Source organism: Microcebus murinus, chromosome 4 (assembly GCF_040939455.1).
Source record: "Microcebus murinus isolate Inina chromosome 4, M.murinus_Inina_mat1.0, whole genome shotgun sequence".
Lineage (NCBI taxonomy): Eukaryota > Metazoa > Chordata > Mammalia > Primates > Cheirogaleidae > Microcebus > Microcebus murinus.
This window is the reverse complement of record NC_134107.1, coordinates 97,642,547-97,667,439: the sequence shown is the minus strand read 5'-3', so window position 1 is coordinate 97,667,439 and position 24,893 is coordinate 97,642,547. Positions and strand designations below refer to the sequence as shown.

At 49.5% G+C, this 24,893-nt stretch overlaps 4 protein-coding genes and 1 pseudogene across 7 annotated transcripts; 4 read left to right on the top strand and 1 right to left on the bottom strand.

Annotated features, from left to right (window-relative positions):
* The first annotated feature begins 4,899 nt into the window (after nucleotides 1-4,899).
* DPAGT1 (dolichyl-phosphate N-acetylglucosaminephosphotransferase 1) lies at nucleotides 4,900-11,569 on the top strand. 3 transcript variants are annotated; one of them, XM_012773556.3, is made up of 9 exons: nucleotides 4,916-5,727; nucleotides 6,084-6,204; nucleotides 6,378-6,591; nucleotides 6,806-6,952; nucleotides 9,578-9,662; nucleotides 10,026-10,214; nucleotides 10,542-10,629; nucleotides 10,796-10,951; nucleotides 11,030-11,569. In XM_012773556.3, the coding sequence occupies exons 1-9, from the start codon at nucleotides 5,567-5,569 to the stop codon at nucleotides 11,093-11,095; spliced, it is 1,227 nt and encodes a 408-aa protein (XP_012629010.2). In that variant the 5' UTR covers nucleotides 4,916-5,566; the 3' UTR covers nucleotides 11,096-11,569. The 3 variants fall into 3 exon arrangements, with proteins under 3 accessions (XP_012629008.2, XP_012629010.2, XP_012629012.1); XM_012773554.2 differs by having other exon boundaries at nucleotides 4,900-5,727; nucleotides 10,796-11,569; XM_012773558.2 differs by lacking the exon at nucleotides 4,916-5,727 and having other exon boundaries at nucleotides 6,120-6,204; nucleotides 6,394-6,591; nucleotides 10,796-11,569.
* LOC142870640 (heat shock factor-binding protein 1 pseudogene) lies at nucleotides 6,959-9,571 on the top strand (annotated as a pseudogene).
* Nucleotides 11,570-11,627: 58 nt separating the features above from the next.
* Nucleotides 11,628-13,434, top strand: LOC105876023 (splicing factor U2AF 35 kDa subunit). The gene has a single exon (XM_012773560.3). The coding sequence runs from the start codon at nucleotides 12,308-12,310 to the stop codon at nucleotides 13,271-13,273; it is 966 nt and encodes a 321-aa protein (XP_012629014.2). The 5' UTR covers nucleotides 11,628-12,307; the 3' UTR covers nucleotides 13,274-13,434.
* Nucleotides 13,435-13,779: 345 nt separating this feature from the next.
* H2AX (H2A.X variant histone) lies at nucleotides 13,780-15,402 on the top strand. The gene has a single exon (XM_076002582.1). It carries the CDS (start codon nucleotides 13,910-13,912, stop codon nucleotides 14,339-14,341), a length of 432 nt encoding a protein of 143 aa, XP_075858697.1. The 5' UTR covers nucleotides 13,780-13,909; the 3' UTR covers nucleotides 14,342-15,402.
* A 312-nt stretch (nucleotides 15,403-15,714) lies between these two features.
* Nucleotides 15,715-23,755, bottom strand: HMBS (hydroxymethylbilane synthase). 2 transcript variants are annotated; one of them, XM_012773559.3, is made up of 14 exons: nucleotides 23,574-23,755; nucleotides 21,051-21,104; nucleotides 20,676-20,748; nucleotides 20,240-20,289; nucleotides 20,101-20,156; nucleotides 19,625-19,702; nucleotides 19,335-19,412; nucleotides 19,143-19,218; nucleotides 18,217-18,330; nucleotides 17,128-17,166; nucleotides 16,767-16,886; nucleotides 16,465-16,518; nucleotides 16,254-16,340; nucleotides 15,715-16,156 (listed from the first exon to the last, which is right to left on the bottom strand). In XM_012773559.3, exons 1-14 carry the CDS (start codon nucleotides 23,604-23,606, stop codon nucleotides 15,983-15,985), a joined length of 1,086 nt encoding a protein of 361 aa, XP_012629013.1. In that variant the 5' UTR covers nucleotides 23,607-23,755; the 3' UTR covers nucleotides 15,715-15,982. The 2 variants fall into 2 exon arrangements, with proteins under 2 accessions (XP_012629013.1, XP_075858696.1); XM_076002581.1 differs by lacking the exon at nucleotides 23,574-23,755 and adding an exon at nucleotides 21,268-21,411.
* Nucleotides 23,756-24,893: the final 1,138 nt, after the last annotated feature.

The following is a 24,893-nucleotide window of genomic DNA, read 5'->3' as shown; positions in this document are numbered from 1 at the left end:
GCCTCTGTTTTCCGCTAGGCTTCTTAGATTTCTACAGGTTGGACGCCTGTGGGGTTAAGAAGGAGGTGACCCCTGTGGAAATCACCGCCCCTTTTCCCAATAACCCAGGCGCAGCAACTTCCAGGCTCCCATTGCCTGGCCAAACCTAGACCCAGGGTAAGGAGGTGCAGGGCATCCCTCCCACAGTGTCCAGACGTCCACAGAGAGAAAGCAGAACCCGAAGCTGGTAGAGGTTGAGAATAAAACACGGAATATTGAACTCCCTCCATCACTTCCCATCCCCTTGGAGCTAGGACCCAGGAACACCACCATTAACCTCCTTGCTAGTGTGGGTTTGTTCTGGAGATATTTCCCAGGTCAAGGCTGCATCTGTTTTTAAAAATAACATATTTCCATAGTAACAGCTTCTGCCTATGGAGCACATGAAGAGGGGGTGGTAATGGGAGGGGAGCTGGCAGTGTAGCAATGGACTATCAATAGATTCAGCCAAAAGACCCTGTCATCCAAATATGTGATGACCCAACAAGCTCCGGAGAAATGGTAGGTACACTCCCCAACCTCTGGCCTCAGGAGCTACCCCTTTTCATAGGTTCAGGTAGTGGGTTCAGTCTCTATAGGACCAGGGCTCATCTTTGCTTCCTGGAGACAGGGGAAGGAAAAACCTACCCAAGTATTAAAAGGAATCCTGGGCTGGGTGCGGTGGCTCACGCCTGTAATCCTAGCACTCTGGGAGGCCGAGGTGGGTGGACTACTCGAGGTCTGTAGTTCGAAACCAGCCTGAGCAAGAGCGAGGCCCTGTCTCTACTATAAATAGAAAGAAATTAACTGGCCAACTAATATATACATATATATATATATATATATATATATATATATATATATATATATATATATATTAGCCGGGCATGGTGGAGCATGCCTGTTAGTCCCGGCTACTCAGGAGGCTGAGGCAGTAGGATTGCTTAAGTCCAGGAGTTTGAGGTTGCTGTGAGCTAGGCTGACACCATGGCACTCTAGCCCGAGCAACAGAGTGAGATGCTGTCTGGAAAAAAAAAAAAAAAAAGAATGCCTTCCAGTCTGGGTACGGTGGCTCATGCCTGTAATCCTAGCACTCTGGGAGGCTGAGGCAGGAGGATCCCTTGAGCTGAGGACTTTGAGATGAGCCTGAACAAGAGCAAGACCCCGACTCTACTAAAAATAGAAAAATTAGCTGGGTGTGGTGATGCATGCCTCTACTCCCAGCTACTTGGGAGACTGAGGCAGGAAGATTGCTTGAGCCCAGGAGTTTGAGGTTGCGTGAACTAGACTGATGCCACAGCACTCTAGCCTGGGTGACAGAGCAAGACTCTGTCTCAAAAAAATGTTTTTGAGATGTTTTATAAAGTGTGTGGTTGCAAGACAGAACCCTGCAGGTAAACAACAGGTTTGTCCAAGCCAGAGGAGGTGGTGGGGTAGTCTGGGGCATCCCTGGATTTCCCTGTGAGAAATGACAGGGAGAAGAGGGATGATGAGGTAACCTTGCTGTGCTCTTGCCCATGCATTGTCACTGGACTCCACAAACAACGGAGATATTCCCAGAGTCTGGGTTTCTAATCTTAAGGGGAGGAAAAGACATGAAAGCAATAGAAGAGAGAACTCAGGGCCAGAACCTAGGGATGCAGGAGGAAGCTGTCAGTGGGCAGAGCAGCTAGGGCTGGGGGAGCAGGTTATGCAGGAAGTTGTCTAAGTGCAAGTTTTCCTCGAGAAGATCCTTTTCCCCCCAAGAATCCTTTAGAACCCTCGGAACAAACAAGGATCTCAGTTCTCTGAGTTCTTGGATTTATTCTGCCAACTCCTCCACTGAGCACTGGTCCTATGCTGCCAGATCCTGCTTCACAATTCAATTTAATGTGAGTTTCCCTAGTTAGTCCTCCCAATCTTTCACCTGTTACTTAGACCGTTAGCACTTTTTTCATTCTGCTTTAGGGTCTAGCTGGTTTATATGTCTGTTTTTTCCACTTATCAGGAAGCTTCCTAAGAGTGGGGACCCTGTCTTACTCATCTCTCTTCCCTCATATTCAAACAAGGTGTTTTAAATATGCTGAAGTAGGCCGGCACGGTGGCTCATGCCTGTAATCCTAGCACTCTGGGAGGCCGAGGCAGGCAGATCGCTCAAGTTCAGGAGTTCAAAACCAGCCTGAGCAAGAGTGAGACCCTGTCTCTACTAAAAATAGAAAGAAATTAATTGGCCGACTAAAAATACATAGAAAAAATTAGCCAGGCATGGTGGCACATGCCTGTAGTCCCAGTTACTCAGGAGGCTGAGGCAGGAGGATCACTTGAGCCCAGGAGTTTGAGGTTGCTGTGAGCTAGGCTGACACCATGGCACTCTGGGCCTGGGCAACAGAGTGAGACTCTGTCTCAGAAAAAGAAATAAATTAAATAAATAAAATAAAATAAATATGCTGAAGTAGACTCCTTGGGGACAAGGAACTGCATGTATTTATTTTTGAGACAGAGTCTCACTCTGTTGCTTGGGCTAGAGCGCCGTGGCATCAGCCTAGTTCACAGCAGACTCAAACTCCTGGGCTCAAGCAATCCTCCTGCCTCAGCCTCCTGAGTAGCTGGGACTAACAGGCATGTGCCACCATGCCTGGCTAATTTATTTCTATTTTTAGTAAAGATGGAGTCTTGCTCTTTCTCAGGCTGGTCTTGAACGCCTTACCTTGAGTGATCTTCCCACCTCGGCCTCCCAGCGTGCTAGGATTACAGGCATGAGCCACTGCACCTGGCCAAGCAACTATATTTATATCACTTTGTGTCTCTCACAGTACCTAAGAGTTTCCTATGCATATAGTAGGGATTAGCAAATTGCAATTTTAAGAAGTCTAGCAGAAAATATTCAAATGTGCACTAAGAATTTCTATATTGTTTCTATATTTTGAAAAATCATTCATGTCATCCCAATGGAATGGGAGATCTTGGGACCTGCCTTCAACTAACAACTTTTGCTTGATTGAAAGGGGAGAGGTTGGAAGAAAATGAAAAAGGGTGACTTAGCTGCCTGGACAGAGCCACAGATAGGGTCCTGCAAATGTCACAGTCCCTGACTATACAGAGCTGTCTGACAGTCTTTTTAGGCACTGTGAAACACTTTTGGGATAGTCTTTGTCTGGCAATAAGACATAATAGTGAATTGGCCTTGCTTACTGGAGGAAATGTGCATCTCAGACATTGTCTGCTCAGCCCAGAGCCACTGACAGCTGATCTGTGAGTCCTAGGAGCTGCTTCAGTGTTCAGGCAAATGCTTTGAACTTTTACCAGGAAAGGCATAAAATTTCAAGGAAGGCCAATAGTTATGTATTTGTTTGTTTTTCCCTATGATTAATCTGACAATCAACTGGGCATTTACCACCATGGGAACAAAATATTCAGATTATGTGACAAGTATCCTAGTAACCATTTTCTGATGGTAACATGTAAACGTGGATGATGAATCCCCAGTGTCTTGTTTTTGATCATGTCCTTCTTCCTACTCTCTTGGGTGCAGGAGGGTAGTGGTGGAGAGGGCTAATGATCTCTGGAGAAGAAAGAGACAAAGCTTCCCAATGCCAGACTGGGAAGGAAGATTAGGATTGGCCTCGTAATAAAAAAAGGAAATAGATACAGACTGTCTCCCAGACCTCCAGGGAGTCTCGACATGCTCCTGATCAACAAGATATTAATAACTGAAGGCTGCCTGCTCTGGGAATCCCACAAGCTCCTCCTTTCCACCTGCTTCTGGCATCTTACTCTCCCCATTTGGAAGGCCCTTCCACTCTTACCACCTACTGAAATCTTTTGAGATACTACTCTTCCTCAACACCCTCTCACTTTCCCTGGTCAGAACTAACTGCTCCCTTCATGTGCACCTATTGCTCTCAGTACCTCTTTTAGACTCAGACTCATTATGTGTCATGATGCTTTGTACACAGATATCTCTGTGTTCCTTGCCCCAAAGGACACCCTGTGGAACAGAAAACACTTGCCTCCAGGGAGCTTCCAGTCTAAGAGGGGCAACACACAATACCCCCCACACACACACACACAGAAAAACAATGCCAGTGGGATAATAAGTACTGCAAATTTGGCGGAATACTGTCAAGCAAATTACAGAGATTATATATGTATGTATATATGTTTATGTATTTTATACATATATGGTTTTTTGTTGTTAATTAGAGCCATCTTCAAGTAGAAAAGACATTTCACACCTGGTTTTGAGAGAAAGAAGAGACTATCTTTGGCCTAAAAAGTGTTAACCTGACTCTGACTCCTGGAACATGCCATATTCATTGGAGTGGTCAAAGTGCCAAGCTATTCCAGTCCTCTCCTAATCTCTCAGGTGGTGATTTCATCTCTGAGGAATGAAAATCATATGCCTCCTAAAAGCCTGTGGAAGAATGAAAGAGGATGAAGACGCTGATGAACTGTTAGCTGCAGGGGAACAGAGCCAAGCAAAAGGCATGGTCACCTGGAGGAAGAAATCAGGAAGCCAGGTGTGAGTGTGGTTCTCCTGCCTCCTTAGCTCTTTCCAACGTCTCAGCCTACATCTAGTTTTAGAACCTGGCACAAAGTAGTGATCCAGGGCCAAGTTGAAGTCCCGATTTAAATCCAAGACCTGAGGGCACTTCCAGTTCTCCTTCCGTGAGAAGAGCCCCGTAGGGTTGCCCAGCAACTAACTGCTACAGTGGAGGCAAAAGGTGGGTGGGATGTTGAGGAAAAAAAAATACTTGGATGAAGGACAAGGAAAAAGAGTGGAAAGTGCTTTTCAAGAGTCTGCGCTTTAGAATTGACATCATCCTTCCAAATTCTAGCTGCATTTCCGGGAACCGAGTTGTGTTTACCTTGGCTTCCGACTACGTTGGCAACAGGTTTTCTACAAGGAGCAAGTGCGGCTCCACACCCTAGTACCTCCTGCCCACCCCCTGGCTTCCAGTAGCTGTGTTCTCAGCTCCAGTGGCATCTCAGATTAAGCGCGGGGTAGTGTCCCTTTAAACGTCACCTGCGGAGGCGTAGGGAGCTAAAACCGACGTGGAACCAGAGTGTGAGCAGCGTCCGACACGTGGTACAAGGAGGCGCTCATCTTGGAACTGGGCAAAGGGTATGACCGCTCTGGGCTGTACATCTTTAATGTAATATTAGAAAAATATCTGCTCTTGTTTGGCTTTCTTTAATTGCTTTTCCAACGTTCTCGTGATAACTCTACTCTCGCACAAAAGATGAAGTTTAAAATAACACTTCCGTCCCAACTCTAGTGCCCATATTAAAAATGGCGACCACCGCTCGCCGCAGCAATAGTTGCTCTGCGAACAAGATCCGGGCGGAAACAGGGGGTAGGCAGGTGCAGCAGAGCAGAGGTTGCTTTACAAGGGGCTCTCCGAGGTCGCGCGGGCGGCTCAAGTCAGAACTGTCCGGTTTTGCATAGGCGGGTGTGGAAAGAGCCTGCCTGTGGGAGTGGCCAATTCTTATTGCTGAGACCTTAGGACTCCTGCCCAGCTTGGCTGTTAGCTGAGGAGGCGGCGGAGCGGGCCCCTGACTGCTCAGCATGTGGGCCTTCCCGGAGTTGCCGCTACCGCTGCTGGTGAACTTGATCGGCTCGATGCTGGGATTTGTGGCCACACTCACCCTCATCCCGGCCTTCCGTGGCCACTTCATCGCCGCGCGCCTCTGTGGTCAGGACCTCAACAAATCCAGCCGGCAGCAGATGTGAGCAGCGGCATACGGGTGCTGGGTGGGCAACAAGGGCTGAGGAAGGAGTGGGCAGGGCAGGGACAGGGACTGGGGTGCTTGACAACGCGTGTGTGGAGCCCCAGAGCTAACCCAAGCAACCTGGGACTCCGAGAAGTGATGGGCAGAAGTGGTTAGCATTAGGGAAGGACTAGGTGGAGGATCCTTGGGTGTATCAGGGTCTCCAGCAGTGATGCCCTGCTTCCACCCCCCCTTACCATCCCCCACAGTAAAAAACTGGGAATGAGTTTTTTGGGTAATTGTAATGCCTACAATAGTGAGTGACCACGCCCCCTTTCCTCTTCTCCCTCCACGCGCTTGTTGGTGGGCTACAGCCCAGAGTCCCAGGGAGTGATCAGCGGTGCTGTTTTCCTTATCATCCTCTTCTGCTTCATCCCTTTCCCCTTCCTGAACTGCTTTGTGAAGGAGCAGTGTAAAGCATTCCCTCACCATGAAGTAAGTGGGCTGGAGGGGGTGGTTGCCTGTGTCTGGGGCCTGGGTGGTACCTGAGACAGTTGGGGTTATTTGTGCTTGGGAGGAAGGGCTGAGGAATGGTCTGAAAAGACAGGATTTCTTGAAAGGTGGAATGGGAGTAGACTTGAGTCATGACCTGCCCGAGCCTCCCCCAGTTTGTGGCCCTGATAGGTGCCCTCCTTGCCATCTGCTGCATGATTTTCCTGGGCTTTGCGGATGATGTACTGAATCTGCGCTGGCGCCATAAGCTGCTGCTGCCCACAGCTGCCTCACTACCTCTCCTCATGGTCTATTTCACCAACTTTGGCAATACAACCGTTGTGGTACCTAAGCCATTCCGCCCGATTCTTGGCCTGCATCTGGACTTGGGTAAGTAGCCCTGCCACTACTGCCCCCATAGCACCTATTTCAGGGCACCCTTACCCCTGAGATATCTAGCAGAGTACCCTTCCTGGTGCTCCACAAGTGTCCTTGTTTTGTCCCTGGGTCTTCTCATATCCTTACTGGTGGAACCTTCATCCTGACCCTGTCCTTACCACTTTTCTCAAATTCTTAAATTCTCATTCCCTATGTGTCCCTCCAGGAATCCTGTACTATGTCTACATGGGGCTGCTGGCAGTGTTCTGTACCAATGCCATCAATATCCTAGCAGGAATTAATGGCCTAGAGGCTGGCCAGTCACTAGTCATTTCTGCTTCCATCATTGTCTTCAACCTGGTGGAACTGGAAGGTAGGTGGGATTGGGGGTGGGGAGAGAGAGAAATCTGAGTGTTAAGGGAGTTGCCTGATATATGGCCTTGGGGAATTCAGAAAAAAAAGCCATATTTAAGTAATTATAGAAGGTAATTATATATTTATATATAGATATTATATAGAGAGATATATAATGATATATACAATGTATATATACAATATATACAATAGATATATACAATGAAGATTATTAAAAGTGAGAAATAAAAATAGCCTCAAAGCCAGGCATATGGTGCCTTGTACCTGTAATCCTAGTTGTCCCAGAGGCTGAGGCAGGAAATTTGCTTGAGCCCAGCAGGCTGCAGTGAGCTATGGAGCTATGATTGTGCCACTGTCAGTCTGGATGACAGACTGAGATCACACCTCAAAAAAAAAAAAGAAAGAAAGAAAAAAGCAGATAGGTCATTCATAGCTGAATTGGCACTACCTAGGCCATGAGCTGTTCTTATTGAACATAAGCAATTTTACAGAACCCCAACATTAGACAACACTGACTGTGATGGAGCAAGACAAAAACCAGACCCCTCCCTCCATGTCAGCACAGATAAAACCATAAGAACACTGGGCAACCCACAAAATGATCAAGATCCCTCTCTCAGCTAACATGAGAGACACTCGCTTCTTTCCAATAACATCTCAGTTCCTCCCACTTCTTAGAAAAAGTTAAGATGCTCAGTCATAGAATTAGTCCTTCTTTCTGACAGCACCCAGTCCAGAGCAAAACTGTACTTTCTTATACCCTCCCCCAAATTACCCAAAACAAATCCTACAACAAGCCCCTCCTAATACCCCCCTACTGAGGCATACTATGGTTCCTCATGGTGTGTGGTTTTTGAAGTCTCCCTTGATATGAGTCAGTAAATGAAGCTTTGACTATAGCTGTGTTTCTACTGGTCTTTGGCTGGTGGACATCAACAAGTGCTTATTGGCCTGGCGCGGTTGCTCACGCCTATAATCCTAGCACTCTGGGAGGCCAAGGCCGGCTGATCGCTAAAGGTCAGGAGTTCGAAACCAGCCTGAGCAAGAGCGAGACCCTGTCTCTACTAAAAATAGAAGGAAAATAATTGGACAGCTAAAAATATATACAAAAATTAGCCGGGCATGGTGGCGCATGCCTGTAGTCCCAGCTACTCGAGAGGCTGAGGCGCTGAGGCTGAGGTACTACGATCACTTGAGCCCAGGAGTTTGAGGTTGCTGTGAGCTAGCCTGATGCCACGGCACTCTATCCCAGGCAACAGAGTGAGACTCTGTCTCAAAACAAAACAAAACAAGTGCTTATTAAAGCTGAACACTTTCTAAACATTATTTTATTTAAATATTGTAATGGCTTTATGTGACAGGTATTATCATTAGCCCTATTTTACAGATGAGAAAACTGAGGTTTAGAGAAGTAAAATGTGTCATGGTCAAGGTCACACAACAGGAAGTAAAGCTGGTATTGAAACCTAGGTCAGAATGGTCTAAACCAAATTTAAGACAGTAACTAGCTTAAGAAAGCTTCATGAAAGAAGCCTGGTGGGGGGGCGGTATCTGCACAGACAAACAGAAGTGTAGGTGATGGTTTGAGGCATCACCACCAAGCTGGGAACCGGAGATATGGCTGAGAAGGACCCTGAGACCATGCAGGATCTCACCTCGGTGGTGCAGATACTCCTGAAGCAGATGCAAGATAAATTTCAGACCATGTCTGACCAGATCATTGGAAGAACTGATGATGTGAGTAGTTGCACTGATGATCTGGAGAGAAACATCAGAGACCTCATGACACTGGCGGGAGTGGAAGAACTGGAAGGTGAAAACAAGATACCTGCCACACAAAAGAGTTGAAGTTTGCTAATAATTTACACTGAAATCTGGAATACCATCTTTCCAAGACAAGAGAAGACTAAATGGCTTTTTGCAGCTAACTACTATGTATAGACAGGTTTTATATTATAAAATGTCCATTCTTATCACATACTATATAGTTTATAGAGTGATTTATCCCCCAGTTTCTTAAACATGGTTTTTTTCTTTTTCTTTTTTTTTTTTTGATACAGAGTCTCACTCTGTTGCCCAGTCTATAGTGCCGTGGCATCAGCCTAGCTCACAGCAACCTCAAACTCCTGGGCTCAAATAATCTTTCTGCCTCAGCCTCCCAAGTAGCTGGTACTACAGGTATATGCCACTATGCTATGCCCGGCTAATTTTTTCTATATGTTTTTAGTTGGCCAATTAATTTCTTTCTATTTTTAGTAGAGACAGGGTCTCGATCTTACTCAGGCTGGTTTTGAACTCTTGACCTTGAGTGATCCACCCGCCTCAGCCTCCCAGAGTGCTAGGATGACAGGTGTGAGCCACCACGCCCTGCCTGCTATTAATTATTAAACACTAAATCTTTGGTGGTTCCTACAAAAAAAAAGAAAAAAGAAAGAAGCCCAGATGAGACAAAAGGAATTTTCCTGGGTAACACAAAAGGGGCACTGAGTTCTTGAAAGTGACTTGCGTGAGGTGGATGATACAGCTGAGGACAGAATTTAGAGACAGGCAAAAATAAGACCCAGGTCTGCAGGGGAAGTGATTATTAACTCTGCCTTCTTTTTTTTTTGCTCTGCTTCCAAAGGTGATTATCGAGATGATCATGTTTTTTCCCTCTACTTCATGATACCCTTTTTTTTCACCACTTTGGCATTGCTCTACCATAACTGGTAAGTAGGCCTGTGGACAAGGGGGACAACTATCTGAACATGTGGCAAAGATGGTTCTGATCGTAACCCACTTCCTGGTGGAGAGGCTGAACCTCTCCCCATCATACCTGTGTTGAGTCTTTTCTGGCTCTTCTATTGGTAGTATTCTGAAATTGCTCTCTACCCAGCAGTAATTGGGGATGAGTGCTGTAGAGCCCCAAGGAATAGATGAATTCAGGGCCTGGGATCCTGTATAGGTGCTAGGATAGCTGGAGTCTCTGAGTCAGAACTAGTGTCAGGGCTAGGCAAGAGCCCAGAGTGTGATGTGAGACAAAGGATTGGTAAGGCCTCTTGCCGCTAGCTCAGATCCTCTCCCCCACACAGGTACCCATCACGGGTGTTTGTGGGAGATACCTTCTGTTACTTTGCTGGCATGACCTTTGCCGTGGTGGGCATCTTGGGACACTTCAGCAAGACCATGCTACTCTTCTTCATGCCCCAGGTGTTCAACTTCCTCTACTCACTGCCTCAGCTCCTGCATATCATCCCCTGCCCTCGCCACCGTGTGCCCAGGTAGCTGCTTTGGGGCTTGAAAGGGACATCATCATAGCCTTTTCACTTGGGACATCTAAAGCCAGCCTATATTTGCTTGTAAAAGGAGCGGGCCCAAAGAAGGCCTATTTCCATCTGGGTTGCCCTTTGTAATTTACTAAGTACATTTATTTACATAATCTCAATTAATGTTCACAGCCATTCTAATCACACAGTATTAAGCAGCAGAGCCAGAAATAGATCAGGTTGACTCCACATTCAGTCCTCTTCCTATTAATTAACCACAGAGAGGAGAGTTGTTTGAGCAGTGGCCCAGTCACATGCAGCTATCTTCCCCCCCGCCCGCAGACTCAATATCAAGACAGGCAAACTGGAGATGAGCTATTCCAAGTTCAAGACCAAGAGCCTCTCTTTTTTGGGCACCTTTATTCTAAAGGTAACAGGGTAACAAGGAGGTAAGGCCCTAGGTTACCATCTTGAACTTGGGGAATGGGGAACCTAGGCCTACATCATATCCAAGGGGTACTTGGAAGCATTAAGCAGATCTCCATTCCTAAAGCATAGGTATTAACTGAAGTTCTCTTCACCTCTGGCCCCTCCAGGTAGCAGGGAGCCTCCGGCTAGTGACAGTGCGCCAGAGTAAGAATGAGGACGGTGAATTTACCGAGTGTAACAACATGACCCTCATCAACTTGCTACTTAAAGTCTTTGGGCCCATACATGAGAGAAACCTCACATTGCTCCTGCTGCTGCTGCAGGTGAGGTTGGGGATAGGGTTTACACCTCCTTGTCTCCTTTTCTTCATGGTTCTTACTCCAGTTCATTTCTCCTTGCAGATCCTGGGCAGTGCCGTCACCTTCTCCATTCGATACCAGCTTGTCCGACTCTTCTATGATGTCTGAGTCCCCTGATCATTGCCCTTACCTCACAGTCTCCAGGGTTCCGCCGTCTGTACCAAGACTGCCTCCTGGCCCAGGCCACTCCCACCCCTCAGACTCCGCCAGATTTCGTTCTCAGCATTTTCCTTCCCTTGTGATTATTGACATTCTGGGCTTTCTTGCCCTCTATTGACTACTGATTGAATTTCGCCTATGGCTTTCTCCAACTTGCCACTCTCTCCCTTTCCATCCCATCTTTGCAGCCTCATAAGGTGGGATACAGCAGCTTTTATGTAGTTATCCACAACTCCAATTTCAGAGCTCTGACTCTCAAGGAATATGCTGGGCGGGCCCTGGGGTAGAACCTGGGCTAGGGACAGGGACATAGGCATCAAAGTGACTTGACATTTGACTGTAAATTAAGTGTTCTGATTAGTAAGAGCAGACCAGGGGGCCAGGTGCTCCCAATGGTGACAATAAAGTGTTGTCTTTTTCTTATTGTTGTTCCTGTAGGTATATTTCCTATATAGGTATTTTAGGGTAGATTGGAAGGGTTGGTGAGGGTACCTCCTTCAAGAGGATGCCTATCTCTCTGCCCCATCAGGTTCCTTCTAACAAGAGAACAGAACAGAAACCTGACAGAACATGTTGAATAAATATTAAAATCCTGATACTTAAGGTGGTATGGAGGACCTAAGACTGGAGTTATCCTGTTCTCCCGCATGGGACTGAACTTTCAGGGGATCTCATTTCTTTTCTTAATTTTTTTTTTTTTTTGAGACAGAGTCTTGCTTTGTTGCCCAGGCTAGAGTGAGTGCCATGGCGTCAGCCTAGCTCACAGCAACCTCAAACTCCTGAGCTCAAGCAATCCTCCTGCCTCAGCCTCCTGAGTAGCTGGGACTACAGGCATGCGCCACCATGCCCGGCTAATTTTTTTCTATATATATTAGTTGGCCAATTAATTTTTCTATTTATAGTAGAGACGGGTCTCGCTCTTGCTCAGGCTGGTTTCGAACTCCTGACCTCGAGCAATCCACCCGCCTCAGCCTCCCAGAGTGCTAGGATTACAGGCGTGAGCCACCTCCCCCGGCCCTCATTTCTTTTTCACTGTTGCTTTGCCAGATTAGGAGGGAGTGGGGAGTAACCAGACTGCAAGGGGAGGCAGAGGTAGTTGTAGTAAATCCTTTAAAAATCCTAGGCCAGCTTTTAAGGCGACTGGGCCCACCCAGGAGCGGAATGCCTACACCCGGTAATACTCCCCGGTCGGACGGAGTAGCACCAGGAGGCTGCGCCCGCAGCCGCCTAGGCAAGCCGACAGCTTGGGCGGAGTCCTCCCTCACGCGTTACGCCCCGCCCCTACGTGCTGCGTTTCGCTCCCGCGCAGCGAGCGCCGCGCCGGATTGGGTAGCGCTGCCACGTCAGGGGCGGGGAGAGCGTCCTCGCGTCCGGGTGTCTTCCGCGGGCTTCGGCAGGGGCGCCGGCAGTGGTTGGTGGGAAATGGCGGAGTACTTGGCCTCCATCTTCGGCACCGAGAAAGACAAAGTCAACTGTTCATTTTATTTCAAAATTGGAGCGTGTCGTCATGGAGACCGGTGCTCTCGGCTGCACAATAAACCGACCTTTAGCCAGACCATTGCCCTCTTGAACATTTACCGTAACCCTCAAAACTCTTCCCAGTCTGCTGACGGGCTGCGCTGTGCTGTGAGCGATGTTGAGATGCAGGAACACTATGATGAGTTTTTTGAGGAGGTTTTTACAGAAATGGAGGAGAAGTATGGGGAAGTTGAGGAGATGAACGTCTGTGATAACCTGGGAGACCACCTGGTGGGGAACGTGTACGTCAAGTTTCGCCGTGAGGAAGACGCAGAAAAGGCTGTGATTGACTTGAATAACCGTTGGTTCAACGGACAGCCGATCCACGCCGAGCTCTCGCCCGTGACTGACTTCAGGGAGGCCTGCTGCCGCCAGTATGAGATGGGGGAGTGTACGCGGGGCGGCTTCTGTAACTTCATGCACTTGAAGCCCATTTCGAGAGAACTGCGGCGCGAGCTGTATGGGCGCCGGCGCAAGAAGCATAGATCGGGGTCCCGGTCCCGGGAGCGTCGGTCCCGGTCTAGAGACCGTGGTCGTGGCGGGGGCGGCGGGGGACGGGAGCGCGACAGGAGGCGATCTCGAGACCGTGAAAGATCTGGACGATTCTGAGCCGAGCCATTTTTACCTGACGTCTGCTAGGAAGTGTTGATTGTACAAACCAGTTCATAATCGGAATTTTTTAAAAAGAAATTGCATGCACGAGGCCCTGGGTTTAATCCCCACACAAAAAAATGAAATAAATAAATAATACAAAAATTAAAAAAATAAAAAATTTTTAAAAAACTCTGAAAGATGGTTTCTGAAAAAAGACTTGCAGTGATAAAAAAAAAAATCCTATTTCCCAGAGGCCGGCTAGGTGGCTTCAGGCTCCACCCCTTTTATCTTCCGGTTCTCATCTCCGGCTGTAGTGTTTAAATTTCGCGCGCTTTACAAGCATTGGCTGCATCAGGGAGTGTTCGGCAGTCTGCGCGCTACCTCTCTTGCTCGCCTTTTTCCCCGGGCAAAAGGTTTTCAAATTCGACCAATCGGCGAGCGCGTTCCCACAGCCGTAGCGCGACACCGAGGGGTTAACCACAACCAACCACAAGCAGGTATTAGAGAAAAGAGCCAATCAGGAGGGCGCGGAGGTGTGCCTGGGGGCTTATAAGGGAGGCCCTGCGGCGCGCGCGGCGGCAGTTGGGCTGTGGCGTGTCTGTTCCTGCGTGTCTCTGAGGCGTTCGTCTTCACAGGTCTACCTCGCGCAACATGTCTGGCCGCGGCAAAACCGGCGGCAAGGCCCGCGCTAAGGCCAAGTCGCGCTCGTCGCGCGCGGGTCTGCAGTTTCCCGTGGGACGCGTGCACCGGCTGCTGCGGAAGGGCCACTACGCCGAGCGGGTCGGTGCCGGCGCGCCTGTGTACTTGGCGGCGGTGCTCGAGTACCTCACCGCCGAGATCCTCGAGCTGGCGGGGAACGCGGCCCGCGACAACAAGAAGACGCGGATCATCCCCCGCCACCTCCAGCTGGCCATCCGCAACGACGAGGAGCTCAACAAGCTGCTGGGCGGCGTGACGATCGCCCAGGGAGGCGTCCTGCCCAACATCCAGGCCGTGCTGCTGCCCAAGAAGACCAGCGCCACCGTGGGGCCGAAGGCACCCGCGGGCGGCAAGAAGGCCACCCAGGCCTCTCAGGAGTATTGAGGGGTGCCTGCGCCGCTGCCGGCTGCTCCCGGCCGCCCAGCCCTCCCCATGCCATCACAAAGGCCCTTTTAAGGGCCACCACCGCCCTCACGGAAAGAGCTGGGCCACATCGGGCTCCGGGACGGGCGGGCCGCGGCCCCCGACTCCGCTCCCTTCGCGCGCTGCCGCCGCCCGGCCTCCCACCCCCGTGCCTCCCTTCCCCCGCACGGCTTGTCGCGTCGGCCTCCCGCCCGCGCCGCGCCGCTCAGGGGCCGCGGGCCGGCAGCCCTAGGAGGGAGGGCTCGGGGCCTCCGGGGCGCGAGGCGGCTGGGGGCGCAGCGTCTGCCCGCCTTGGCTCTCGTGTCTCCGCCGCCCCATCCTCAGAATTGCTGATGGGCTGCGGGGAGGCAGCTGCACCTTCTGGAAGACACGGCGTTCCGCTCTGAGGTGGCGGGGAGCGGGCGGCCGAGAAGGCCGGCGACCCTGAAGGTGAGTGATTCCCTCGGCAGCTGCAGCCTGGTCGTCTGCTACTTCTCCAGCTTGGTGCTTAGTCCGGGACTTTTCAGACGTGACTGTTGATTTCCAGGCTTTGGTGGGAGAAAAATGGATCGCTTATTTTGGTTTGCTGCCCCCTTTGCTGCCAAGTCCCAGGCCTTTCACATCAGATCTCCCTCCATCTTCATTCATAGGCCTGTGCAGTGTGGCCAAGACCAGACGCTTGGTAATATGAACACCTTTCCTCCAGAGAGGACTGCCTCCTAGGAAGACGTTTAGGGGAGGGCAAAGGCCTGCAGGTCAGCTTCACAGCTGGCTGTGTGGACAGCAGTTGTGTTTTCGCTGAAACCCTGGCACCTAGGCCTATGGGGCCTCCCTACTCTGCCCCATTGCCCTTCCAGCAACTCAATTCAGCAAATCCAAGCACCTAGATACCAGCACAAGTCGGTTAATCCCTGTCTGGACTGAGCCTCTGTTGGCTTCTGAACTGGAATTTTGCAGCTAACCCATCCAAGACTAGAACCTTTTAGGTATTGGGGAGTTTTAGATGGACTAATTTTATTAAAGGATTGTTTTTTTAAAATGAACCGTCTTTCTGTTTTCATTTTGCAAGAGTTGTAGGATTGATGACTGCGTATATTTTAATAGGGTGGGAGGGGCTATGTTGTATAAATAGGCTCTACTGTTAACTGGAGGAGGGACAAGCCATAGGGTTTTAAATTATGGCTCTCTTGCTTTTTTGGTGTTCCTTGGGAGACAATTTGTTCTGTTTGAAATGAGAACTATTGAGGCAGAAACAGAAGAGTTCCAGGATAACTTTGAACAGAAGTCCATAGCCTCAGAAGGGTTAAAGAGTTTTGTGTTTGTTCTTACCCCCAACACCATCAAAAAAACAAAACCACCTTCAGAGCTGGTTTATTAGCAGAATTGGTTACATTCAAAGGCTGTGGCTTGGACTTCTTCTCTATAAAGAGTTGAAGCCCCCGCCTTCTGAGGAGGCAAGGCAGTCACCAAGGCCCCACAGTGAGGCAAGTCCCTGGAAGTCTTGGACTCTGCAGTTCACTTTTCTGGAGTAATCACTCCCCAGTTAGCAGTGAGGATGGGGCACTGAAGGCCAGGATGTAGGGACTGAACAGTGACCCAAGCACCTGTGCTCCCACAGACCAGTTAATGGGCATCATTAAGCTGCCGTGCAACATCCAGGATGTTCTTGGCTCCTTTGTTCAGCAATAAGCGGGCTAGGCTAATGCCCAGGTTCTCAGCAGCCAACTGAGCTCCTCGTGGGATGTTCCGAGCAGTGATGCCTACCAGCTGTGGATCATCCTCAGGGCCATCTTCGTGCTGGATGGGAAAAGGAGGTGGGGTTTGGTGAGAATGAAAAGGAAGATTACAAGCAGTCATCTTTATGACCCTCTCCCTCAGCCTCCAGCCTTGGTACCTGGGCAGGGACATGGATGGTAGCCTGCATGGTCTCTTGCATGCTATCTGAGCCATCTAGGCTCCAGACGCCTCCAGTCAGGTACAGCTGGGGAAGAAAGAGTGGCCTAAGCATATCCTGAGAGGGGACTGCTTAGTAACCTGGCATGTGCACAGAGAAATGCCACAGTTCTTCCTTTTTCCCTGCCCTCCCACACATTTTCCCTGCTTACTTGCCCATCCTTCATAGCTGTATGCACAGCTACTGGCACACTGCAGCCCCCTTCCTGCAATGAGAAGTTCCTGTCAGCTTTAAGGGTCCTTAACACCACACTAACCACACACAGCCCTGAGATATACAGACCTCTGAGGACATAACAAATGGCAGCTGAGGACTGCCAGGTCATCCAGGTCATCTCCATACACAACATCCAACAAGAAAGTTATCACTACACAGAACATTCATTTGAGAAATCTCCTATCTTTCCCAGCTCCCCAAGTCCCCAACCCTTCACAGGGGGAGCACGGGTCCTACCAGGTGCCTCAGGAAGGCCCTTTCAGCGATGCAGCGAAGCAGAGTCTCAGGATCGTGCAATACACCCACCAGATCCAAAATGTCCTGGTCCTTGGCTCGGACTTCCACACCCAGGGCCCCCTGGTGGAAAAAACAGCCTAGGATATCAGGTCTGATCTTTCTCCAACCAGTGGAGCTAAGGATGAGAACCACCCCTCCTCCACCTGCTCCCCAGGGTGTTTTGGACCAGTTGCATGCCAAGGCCTGCCCCTCCCTGAGACTTATTCTTTGGGAAGGGGGTGTAGAAGGCCATGGGACCAGCCTCTTGGTTGAGAACAAAGGCAAGGATACATCAACATGTGGCTTCCCTGGTCAAGCATACCTGGCCCACAGCATACAGGCATTCCTCAGGGTGCAGGATCTGTGGAGGCAGAACAGGCCGAAGGGTGGAGATGGGGAGGCCTAAAAGCACCCAGCAGTGACATGGGGCTTCCCTATCATCTAGAAAGTGCAGGTAGGCACAAATGGAGTCTGGCTTCTGATTCCCAATCTTCTCAGCTTGTGGTGTTAGAGGTGGGGTGGTCAAGAAGAGCATACAGATGCTCCTTGACTTACAATATGTTTATATCCTGATAAGCCCATCCTAAGTTGAAAACGTCACAAGTCGAAAATGCCTTTGGCTCAAAGGTAGTGAGTTATCTCACTTGATTGTTCACAGTCAGTTACAGATTGAACTCCTTGGTCTACTTTTTCCCGCTTCTCACTACTGCACTTGACTAGTCTTAAAATAAAAGAAAATGCCTTTAATATAGCTAACCTACTGAATAAACATCACAGCTTAGCTCAGCCTACCTTTTTTTTGAGACAGAGTCTCACTCTGTTGCCCAGGCTAGAGTGCTATGGCTTCAGCCTAGCTCACAGCAACCTCAAACTCCTGGGCTCAAGCCATCCTCCTGCCTCAACCTCCCGAGTAGCTGGGACTACAAGCATGCGCCACCATGCCCAGCTAATTTTTTTCTATATATTTTTAGTTGGCCAATTAATTTCTTTCTATTTTTAGTAGAGACAGAGTCTCGCTATTGCTCAGGCTGGTTTCGAACTCCTGACCTTGAGCAATCTGCCCACCTCGGCCTCCCAGAGTGCTAGGATTACAGGCGTGAGCCACTGTGCCCAGCTCAGCCTACCTTAAATGTGCTAAGAACACTTACATTAGCTGCACAAAATCTAACACAAAGCCTATTTTATAATAAAGTATTGAACATCTCAAGTAATTTATTGCATACCATACTGAAAGTGAAAAACGGAATGGCTGTATGGGTATTCAACAGTATGGTTTCTACTGAACATGTATCACTTCCATGTCATCATAAAGTTGAAAAATCCTAAATCTAATTGTCCTAAACTGGGGACCGACTGTACAGGCAGGAAGGAGATGTAGATTAACTGGGGAAGGGATGGGGGCAACCCTTACCTGCCCCACCCGGTTCTGCCAGCCCATGCGCTGCAGGCCAGCTGTGGCTAGGATGATGGCACTGAATTCCTGCAGCTCGTCCAGCTTCCGAAGCCGGGTGTTGAGGTTTCCCCGCTGTGGAGAAAAGCTAAGGACCAGGAGTATTGAGCAATCTGGAGTTTCATGCTGTTCCCTGAGCATGCCTGAATCTGTCTTTCCTTCTCTGTTTGGCTGAATTCTACTCATCTTCCAGTTCTCAGCTTAATGATAACAGCTAACACTTACATCATACTTACTACACGCCAGACACTGTTCTAAAAGTGCTTTCCATATGTCAACTCATTTCATTTTCACAACTCCATGAGGGAGGTATTATTATTATCCCCATTTTATAGATAAGGAAAATCATACAGAAAAGTTAAATAACTTGTCCAAGGTTACCAAACTTCTGAGAAATCTCTCTGACCCCCAAGTCTGTATTCAGATGTTCTAGCTAGAAGCTTCCTGAGAATTCCCTATTTCACTCATTGGAGCACTTAACACATACACACTATTTTTAAAATCAGTTTCATGAAATGTACTACACATTCATTGTAAAAATCAAAACAATGTAGTAGCCTATAAATAAAAATGGAAGCACCCGCTACCCCCACAGAAGTACTCACTGTTCAGTATCACTCTACGTTTTCAGTCTCTCTGTTTCCCTGTGTACACTCCATACAGGCAGGGACAATGTTTATCTTGCTTACCATTATCCCCAGTGCCAGGCACTTGCCTGGGGCTAAGAAAATATTAAAGGATTATGAATGGGTGGATGGAAGGCCAAACAGGCCACTGACCCCATGGGTCACTTGCTCTGGAAGCCCTGTCCACTCTCAAGACTCCCAGGGTCCTCTAGACCTTGTCTTAATCTTTGGCTGCTGCCCCTCCCTTTTCTGAAAGGATACAATATTCTTGAACTCTAGATGTGGGAACCTTCTCTTCAGCTGAGCTGCTCTACGCAGGGAGCTGGTTCCCACCACGCTGCAGAGGGTTAAAATGAGATTTAACACTAGGCAACCACTGTTCCTTTCCTCTTCCCCACATCCCTCCATCGTCTGTGCACATCCTACCAAGGGGCCTATCCAGGTCCCACTCACCTCCTCTCTGGTAAGGTTTCTAGGGTCTTCCCAACAAATTTTGGGTGAAACACAACAGCATCACAGGGGTTTTCCCGCCTGAATGAGGAGGAAAGGTCATAGAATGAGGGAGATTTCAGTTCAGGTAGCATCTGTTCTCTCTCCATAGCCAATTAACCGGCACCTTCTGAGTTTTCTGCCTGGCTCGACACTGCTCAGGGCAGGGGATACAGCCCTCGGGGGAGAAAGCCAAGTCCCAAAGGGGAAAGCAAAGGTTCACATGATGCCTACCCCTGCCCGGGCCCCCTTACTTGCAGATGGCTCCAATGGTGAAGCCAGGAGGAAGCACAGTGGGCAGGTCCTTCAGGGAGTGAACAACCAGGTCTACTCTAGAGAGACAGAACAGGGAGGCAAGGAGAAAAGGCACAGGCAGCAGGCCCCCACTCCTTCTCCATCCACCCCTGCCAGTACTTCAGTGGTAGAGCCTAGGGCAATTCAGAAAGCAGACTTCCTGAGACCTCGGGACCCTGAGACCTCAGGACCCTGAGACCTGCTCTCCTCTCACCCCCCTTTCTGCCCCTCTCCCCCAGCCAATCTTGTACTACAGGTAGTCAGATGGCTTAGAACCAGGACTCTCCTTTTCTAAATCCTGGAAATACCCACTTATGAGCCCCCTCCACCCTACCCAAGGGTTTAAGCCCAGTAGCCTAGCTGACATCAGGTCTGTTGCACACTGGGGTTCTAGCAAGAGACCAGGAGGCTGCTATGCTCTCCTGTATTCACTTACTCATTCCTCTCCAGGGCATGTTCCAGCTCCTTGGTAAACAGGCTCTTCTCTCCAATCTGCCGGGTAAGAAAGAGCCTGAGTGAATCTCTTGGGGGAAGAAAGATGAAGGGGCACAAGGACTGGGGGAAGATGTTGTTACCTTAGAGAGTGCAGTATCAAGAATCTTATCCCCTGTGGTGGACATGGCAACTGAGGAGAGAGACAATCTATCAGCTGCTCATTGGTCAACATTTATTGAGCCCCTACAGAGCCCAGGACTGTGCTAAGATGCATGGTAGGGACAGAGGCACATAAGTCCCAGTCCCTGCCCTCTGAGTATGTACAATCTAGCAGGAAGACCAGACACATTCATAAAAAGACCCAAAGCAGAAGACATTAAATGCCAGGCTAGCCCAGGCAGTCGGAGCTAGAGGTATTCAGAGGAGAAAAGAGCCCTCAGAACTGCAAGCAGCCACGAGGCCTTCCCAGAGGCAGCAGGACAGGCTCTGGTCATAGGCAAAACCAGGAATGCTGTGTTCTCCCCTCTAGGGGTACTGGGCTTCCCACTGGCTTCAATTCCCTTCCAAAACACTCACTGATTTCAAACTGCAGGCCAGGGTATAAGGCTTTCAGCATTGCCACCACAGTGTCCGTCTGTATGCGAGCCAGCTGGGGGCAGAGATTGGGATTAGTCCTGCCCTTCCCTGGCCCCTGCCCCAAGTTCAGACTGGCATAGGTCAGGGAGATTCTGAACGGACTGGAATCCTCCCCGGGGAATGCAAGGGGCCTGAGAGTTGTCTGCACTCCCAACATTGCCAGCCTAGGAACCATCTTTCCACAGAGTATAATCTGCCATTCCTCATGGAACTTAATGCCCAGCCACCCCATTTCCTCTGGGTCCCCCAACTTGTGATACTATGAGCAATAGAACTCTTCTGACAAACCTCTTCCACCCGGGTACCTGCACTTACCTGGCTCTTGCGGGTACCCACACGAATCACTCTCATCTTTGGGCTGTTTTTTTCCTGCAGAAAAAGTCCCCAGGTCACAGTCCCCTCTGTGCCTTGTGTTCCTCAACACCTTGTCCAAGAACCAGAATCACAGGCTTGGGAGAAAGGAACCTCAGCCCATGGCCTGTGGCCACTTGGGGCTCTGAGTGGGTAAATACTCCAAGACAGGTCCCTTTACCTGCCACAGGACCTCTGCCCTCCTCCGGGATGCAGAGAAGCGGGTCCAGAGGGAAGCGATAGTAGGACCTGCTATTGCTGCTGCTGCAGTAATCAGGACTCTGAGCCCCAAACCCCACTCTGGCCAAGGCAGGTCTCAGTGGGAGTGCTGCACACAGCCAGGTGGGCAAAGAGATAAGGCGCATCGGCCTGGCCACAGAGAGGGTGGAGCCTGCAGCCGGGGCCACATAGGCGAACTTTTGCTGAGTCACAGGAGGACAGGTTCACTATCCACAACAGATGAGGTACTTGAGAAAACTTTACCCAGATGCCATAGTAAGGGTCCCTTAATCTGGCTGGAACGCATACATAAAGAGCAGGGACAAATAGATCTGATGTACAATTCTGCGTAGCCTCTTGGCTGGGTGACCTTGGGCACATCATGCCATCAGGACCTGCTTGTTCATCCATAACATGAAATTCTTCTGCCTCAGATGTTCTATAAGACTATGAGGCTGAGCTGCCTACCTAGAGTGCTGCCTCTTGTTTTACCAACAAGGAGATATTGTGATGGCAGAGCCCAAGCCAAGTACTCAAGGGGACACACCTCGTCCTCCTGCCAGGGTGGCCTGGACAAAGGTATTCAGAGCCAAGTAGGTAGGACTGGGTTCTTCAGTGTAAGACATAGGTCCCATTTCTTTTTACATCAGAGAGCAGCCACTACAGATACTGCCAACCTTCCCTGCTCTTGGATCATCATCCTATGGAGTTCTTTTATAGCCAGACATCTGGGGCCTCTGTTGCTGGGGGAGGTGACAGCTTACTGTTCTTAGAGTCTAGTCTACTCCATGTGATCATTCCTCTAATAAATTAACCCTGGGAGACCCTTTACAAGTTAAGCTTGGCTTAAAATGCTAAATGTGACCACTAAAATTCTGGTCCACAGCAGGGAATCAAGAGTACCAGAACTGCCTGGTTCAAACAATCCCTTATGTTCATTAAATCTGCACAGCATACTCAAGTCAAATTGTTCCATTAAAAAAATACGTATTTAGGCTGGGCGCTCATGCCTGTGATCCTAGTACTGTGGGAGGCCCAGGTGGGAGGAGGACTGCTTGAGGTCAGGAGTTTGAGACCAGCCTGAGCAAGAGCTAGACCCCATCTCTACCAAAAATAGAAAAATTAGCCAGACGTGGTGACATGTGCCTGTAGTCCCAGCTAAACGGGAGGCTGGGGAAGGAGCATCACTTGAGCCCAGGAATTTAAGGTTGCGGTGAGCTACAATCACACTATTGCACTCTAGTCAGGGCGACAGAATGAGACTGTGCTGGGGAAAAAGAAAAGTATTTATTGAGCATTTCTATGTTAGAGCTATTGCTTTTGCTTAATGTTGTCTTCACAGCAATCCTATTAAGTAGACAGAGCAGGCACCTCTGGGACCATGTTACAGAAGCAAAAGCTGGCTCTGAGGGGATGAAATGATTTGTCCAGGGACACACAGCTAATAATGGGAAGAGAGCTGGAGCTAGAATCCAGATCTTCCTACTCCTAGTCCAGCGCTCTGGAATGTCCGCAAGTGCAAAGAATTCTCCCAAGCAGGCTGGACTGGGGAGATAAGCTGCTGCGCCACCGCTTTCTTATCTCAGGCTGGCAAGTGGCCTCCCCCGGCTCCTCCGTAGCTTGCATGTGCACAAGCCCAGAGCTTGGCAGGCAGGCCAGGAATAGGAAGGCCCCCGCCCACAGTAGTAATTCAGTGTTGTGCCTCTCGGTTGGGACATTGAGAGTAGGCTGTGGCTGGGTGACCATTATAACAGAAAAAGAGAGAAGGCGCACTTCTACGATGTTTATGTGCAGTTCAGAGACTTGGGGTCTACTCTCTTCTTTGACTCAGAAGTAGACTGTCTTCCCAAGGTGGCCTCATCGGCTCCGGCCCCGTCTCGTGTGCAAGAATCCCTTCCGGACTTTCCCCGGCTGGGCCACTAAATCTACAGCCGTGCGTGCCAGGCCGAGCGGGAATCCCACCCAGATACCCGCGGGATGGGGGTTCCTCTGGTGACAGTCATCTGGGGCCTCTGTTGCTGGGGGAGGTGACAGCTTATTGCTCTTAGACTCCGCTCTTAACCTCTTCCCCACAGCTCACTCATTTCGCCTTTCCTTCCTAAGGGCAATCAAGCTACCGGCCCTTTAAAAACTATTTAGGAAAAAAAAAAAAAAAAAAGACGGATAGCCGTTCCGACCAATAGACGACGGAGGATGAAAACCCGGGGCCAATCGTTGCACGGCTCATCCAGAAGCCCGAAGCGAGCTGGTCGCCGGTTCAGGACTCACCGCCGTTGCAGCCGCGTCGCCTTTACCAGACATGGCTCCGCTCAGGAGTTAGGCCCGGGTGCCGCTAAGGCCCCCAGGGCCCGCGGAAGCCGGGCTCTGGCGGGTGAGTACCAGGGAACACGTGTGGCCTGAGCTCGTCCTACAGCCCGACTCCGGGTTGGCGAATGGTCCCGCGTCACTTCCGGCACCCTCCCTCCGAGGGGAGGTGCTTCCCTCTGGGCGGGAATTAGAACGATTGCGACAAAGCGGATCTGCTAACGCACCTGCTCCACCTGGCTCACCTGGAGGGTAGGGTCCTGTTTGTCCCATAGGGGTTTTAGATGCAGGCCGGCTGCCTTTTTCTCCCATCCAAGTATTAACCAGGCCCAACCCTGCTTAGCTTCCGAGATCAGGCGTGCTCAGGGTGGTATGGCCATAGACATGCCACCTTTTCCTGAGCCAAAAATACTGATGGTCAATGGCTAAAATGCTTCCTAGATTTACCTACAAAGTAAACAGTCTCTGCAGTACTAGCCTAATGGCCACCCACACCCAGAGGGACAGTTTAAGCTGAAGTTAGCAATGCCCAAGAGGAGGAGGAGGAGATATTAACCCTGAAATGCCAGGTTAGGAGGGTCCCTGAACCAGCTATCATGCCCCTCAGCTCAATTTATCATCTCCAAATAAGGCTGCTCCAGAAAGCTCCTCATCCAGAATTCCACAGCTTAATCTCCCTAGGCGCCCCACAAGCTGTTAGTGCAATTTATGTGGCCCTTCCTTTGCTCTCTTCAAATTTAGCTTTGCTACAACCCTGAAATAGGCAGCATTTCTAAGATGACAAAACTGGTTCAGAGAGATCAAAGGTCATGCCTAATGACAAGTAACTGTGAAGTGGGACCACCACCACCACATCATTGTTAGTGGGAAAAGGGCTTGTTTGGGAAAGTGCTTTTCCCACTAATATTATTAATAGTCATGAATTGAGCACCCATGTGCTAACCACTGCACAAAGAACTGGACGCTCATTGGCTACTTAGGTTTTCATAATATAATAGCTATACAAAGTAGGTGTTATAATCCCTAATGTACAGATGAAACTGAGGTTCAGTTTAGAAGGTGTCCTAAGTCAAACAGCACAACTAAGATTCAAACTCAAGTTAGCCAACTCAAAATCTACTCAGAGCAGCTACAACACTGCCTCTTCTAAGTGCTACCTAAACCACAATGTCCATATTACTTCCAATTTTCTAACCCAAATTACACAGGGACACCCAGCAACGCAAACTTTAGCTGACAACTTCACAGAGGAAAAAGTGTTCTAATAAAATGTTTCAATAAAGA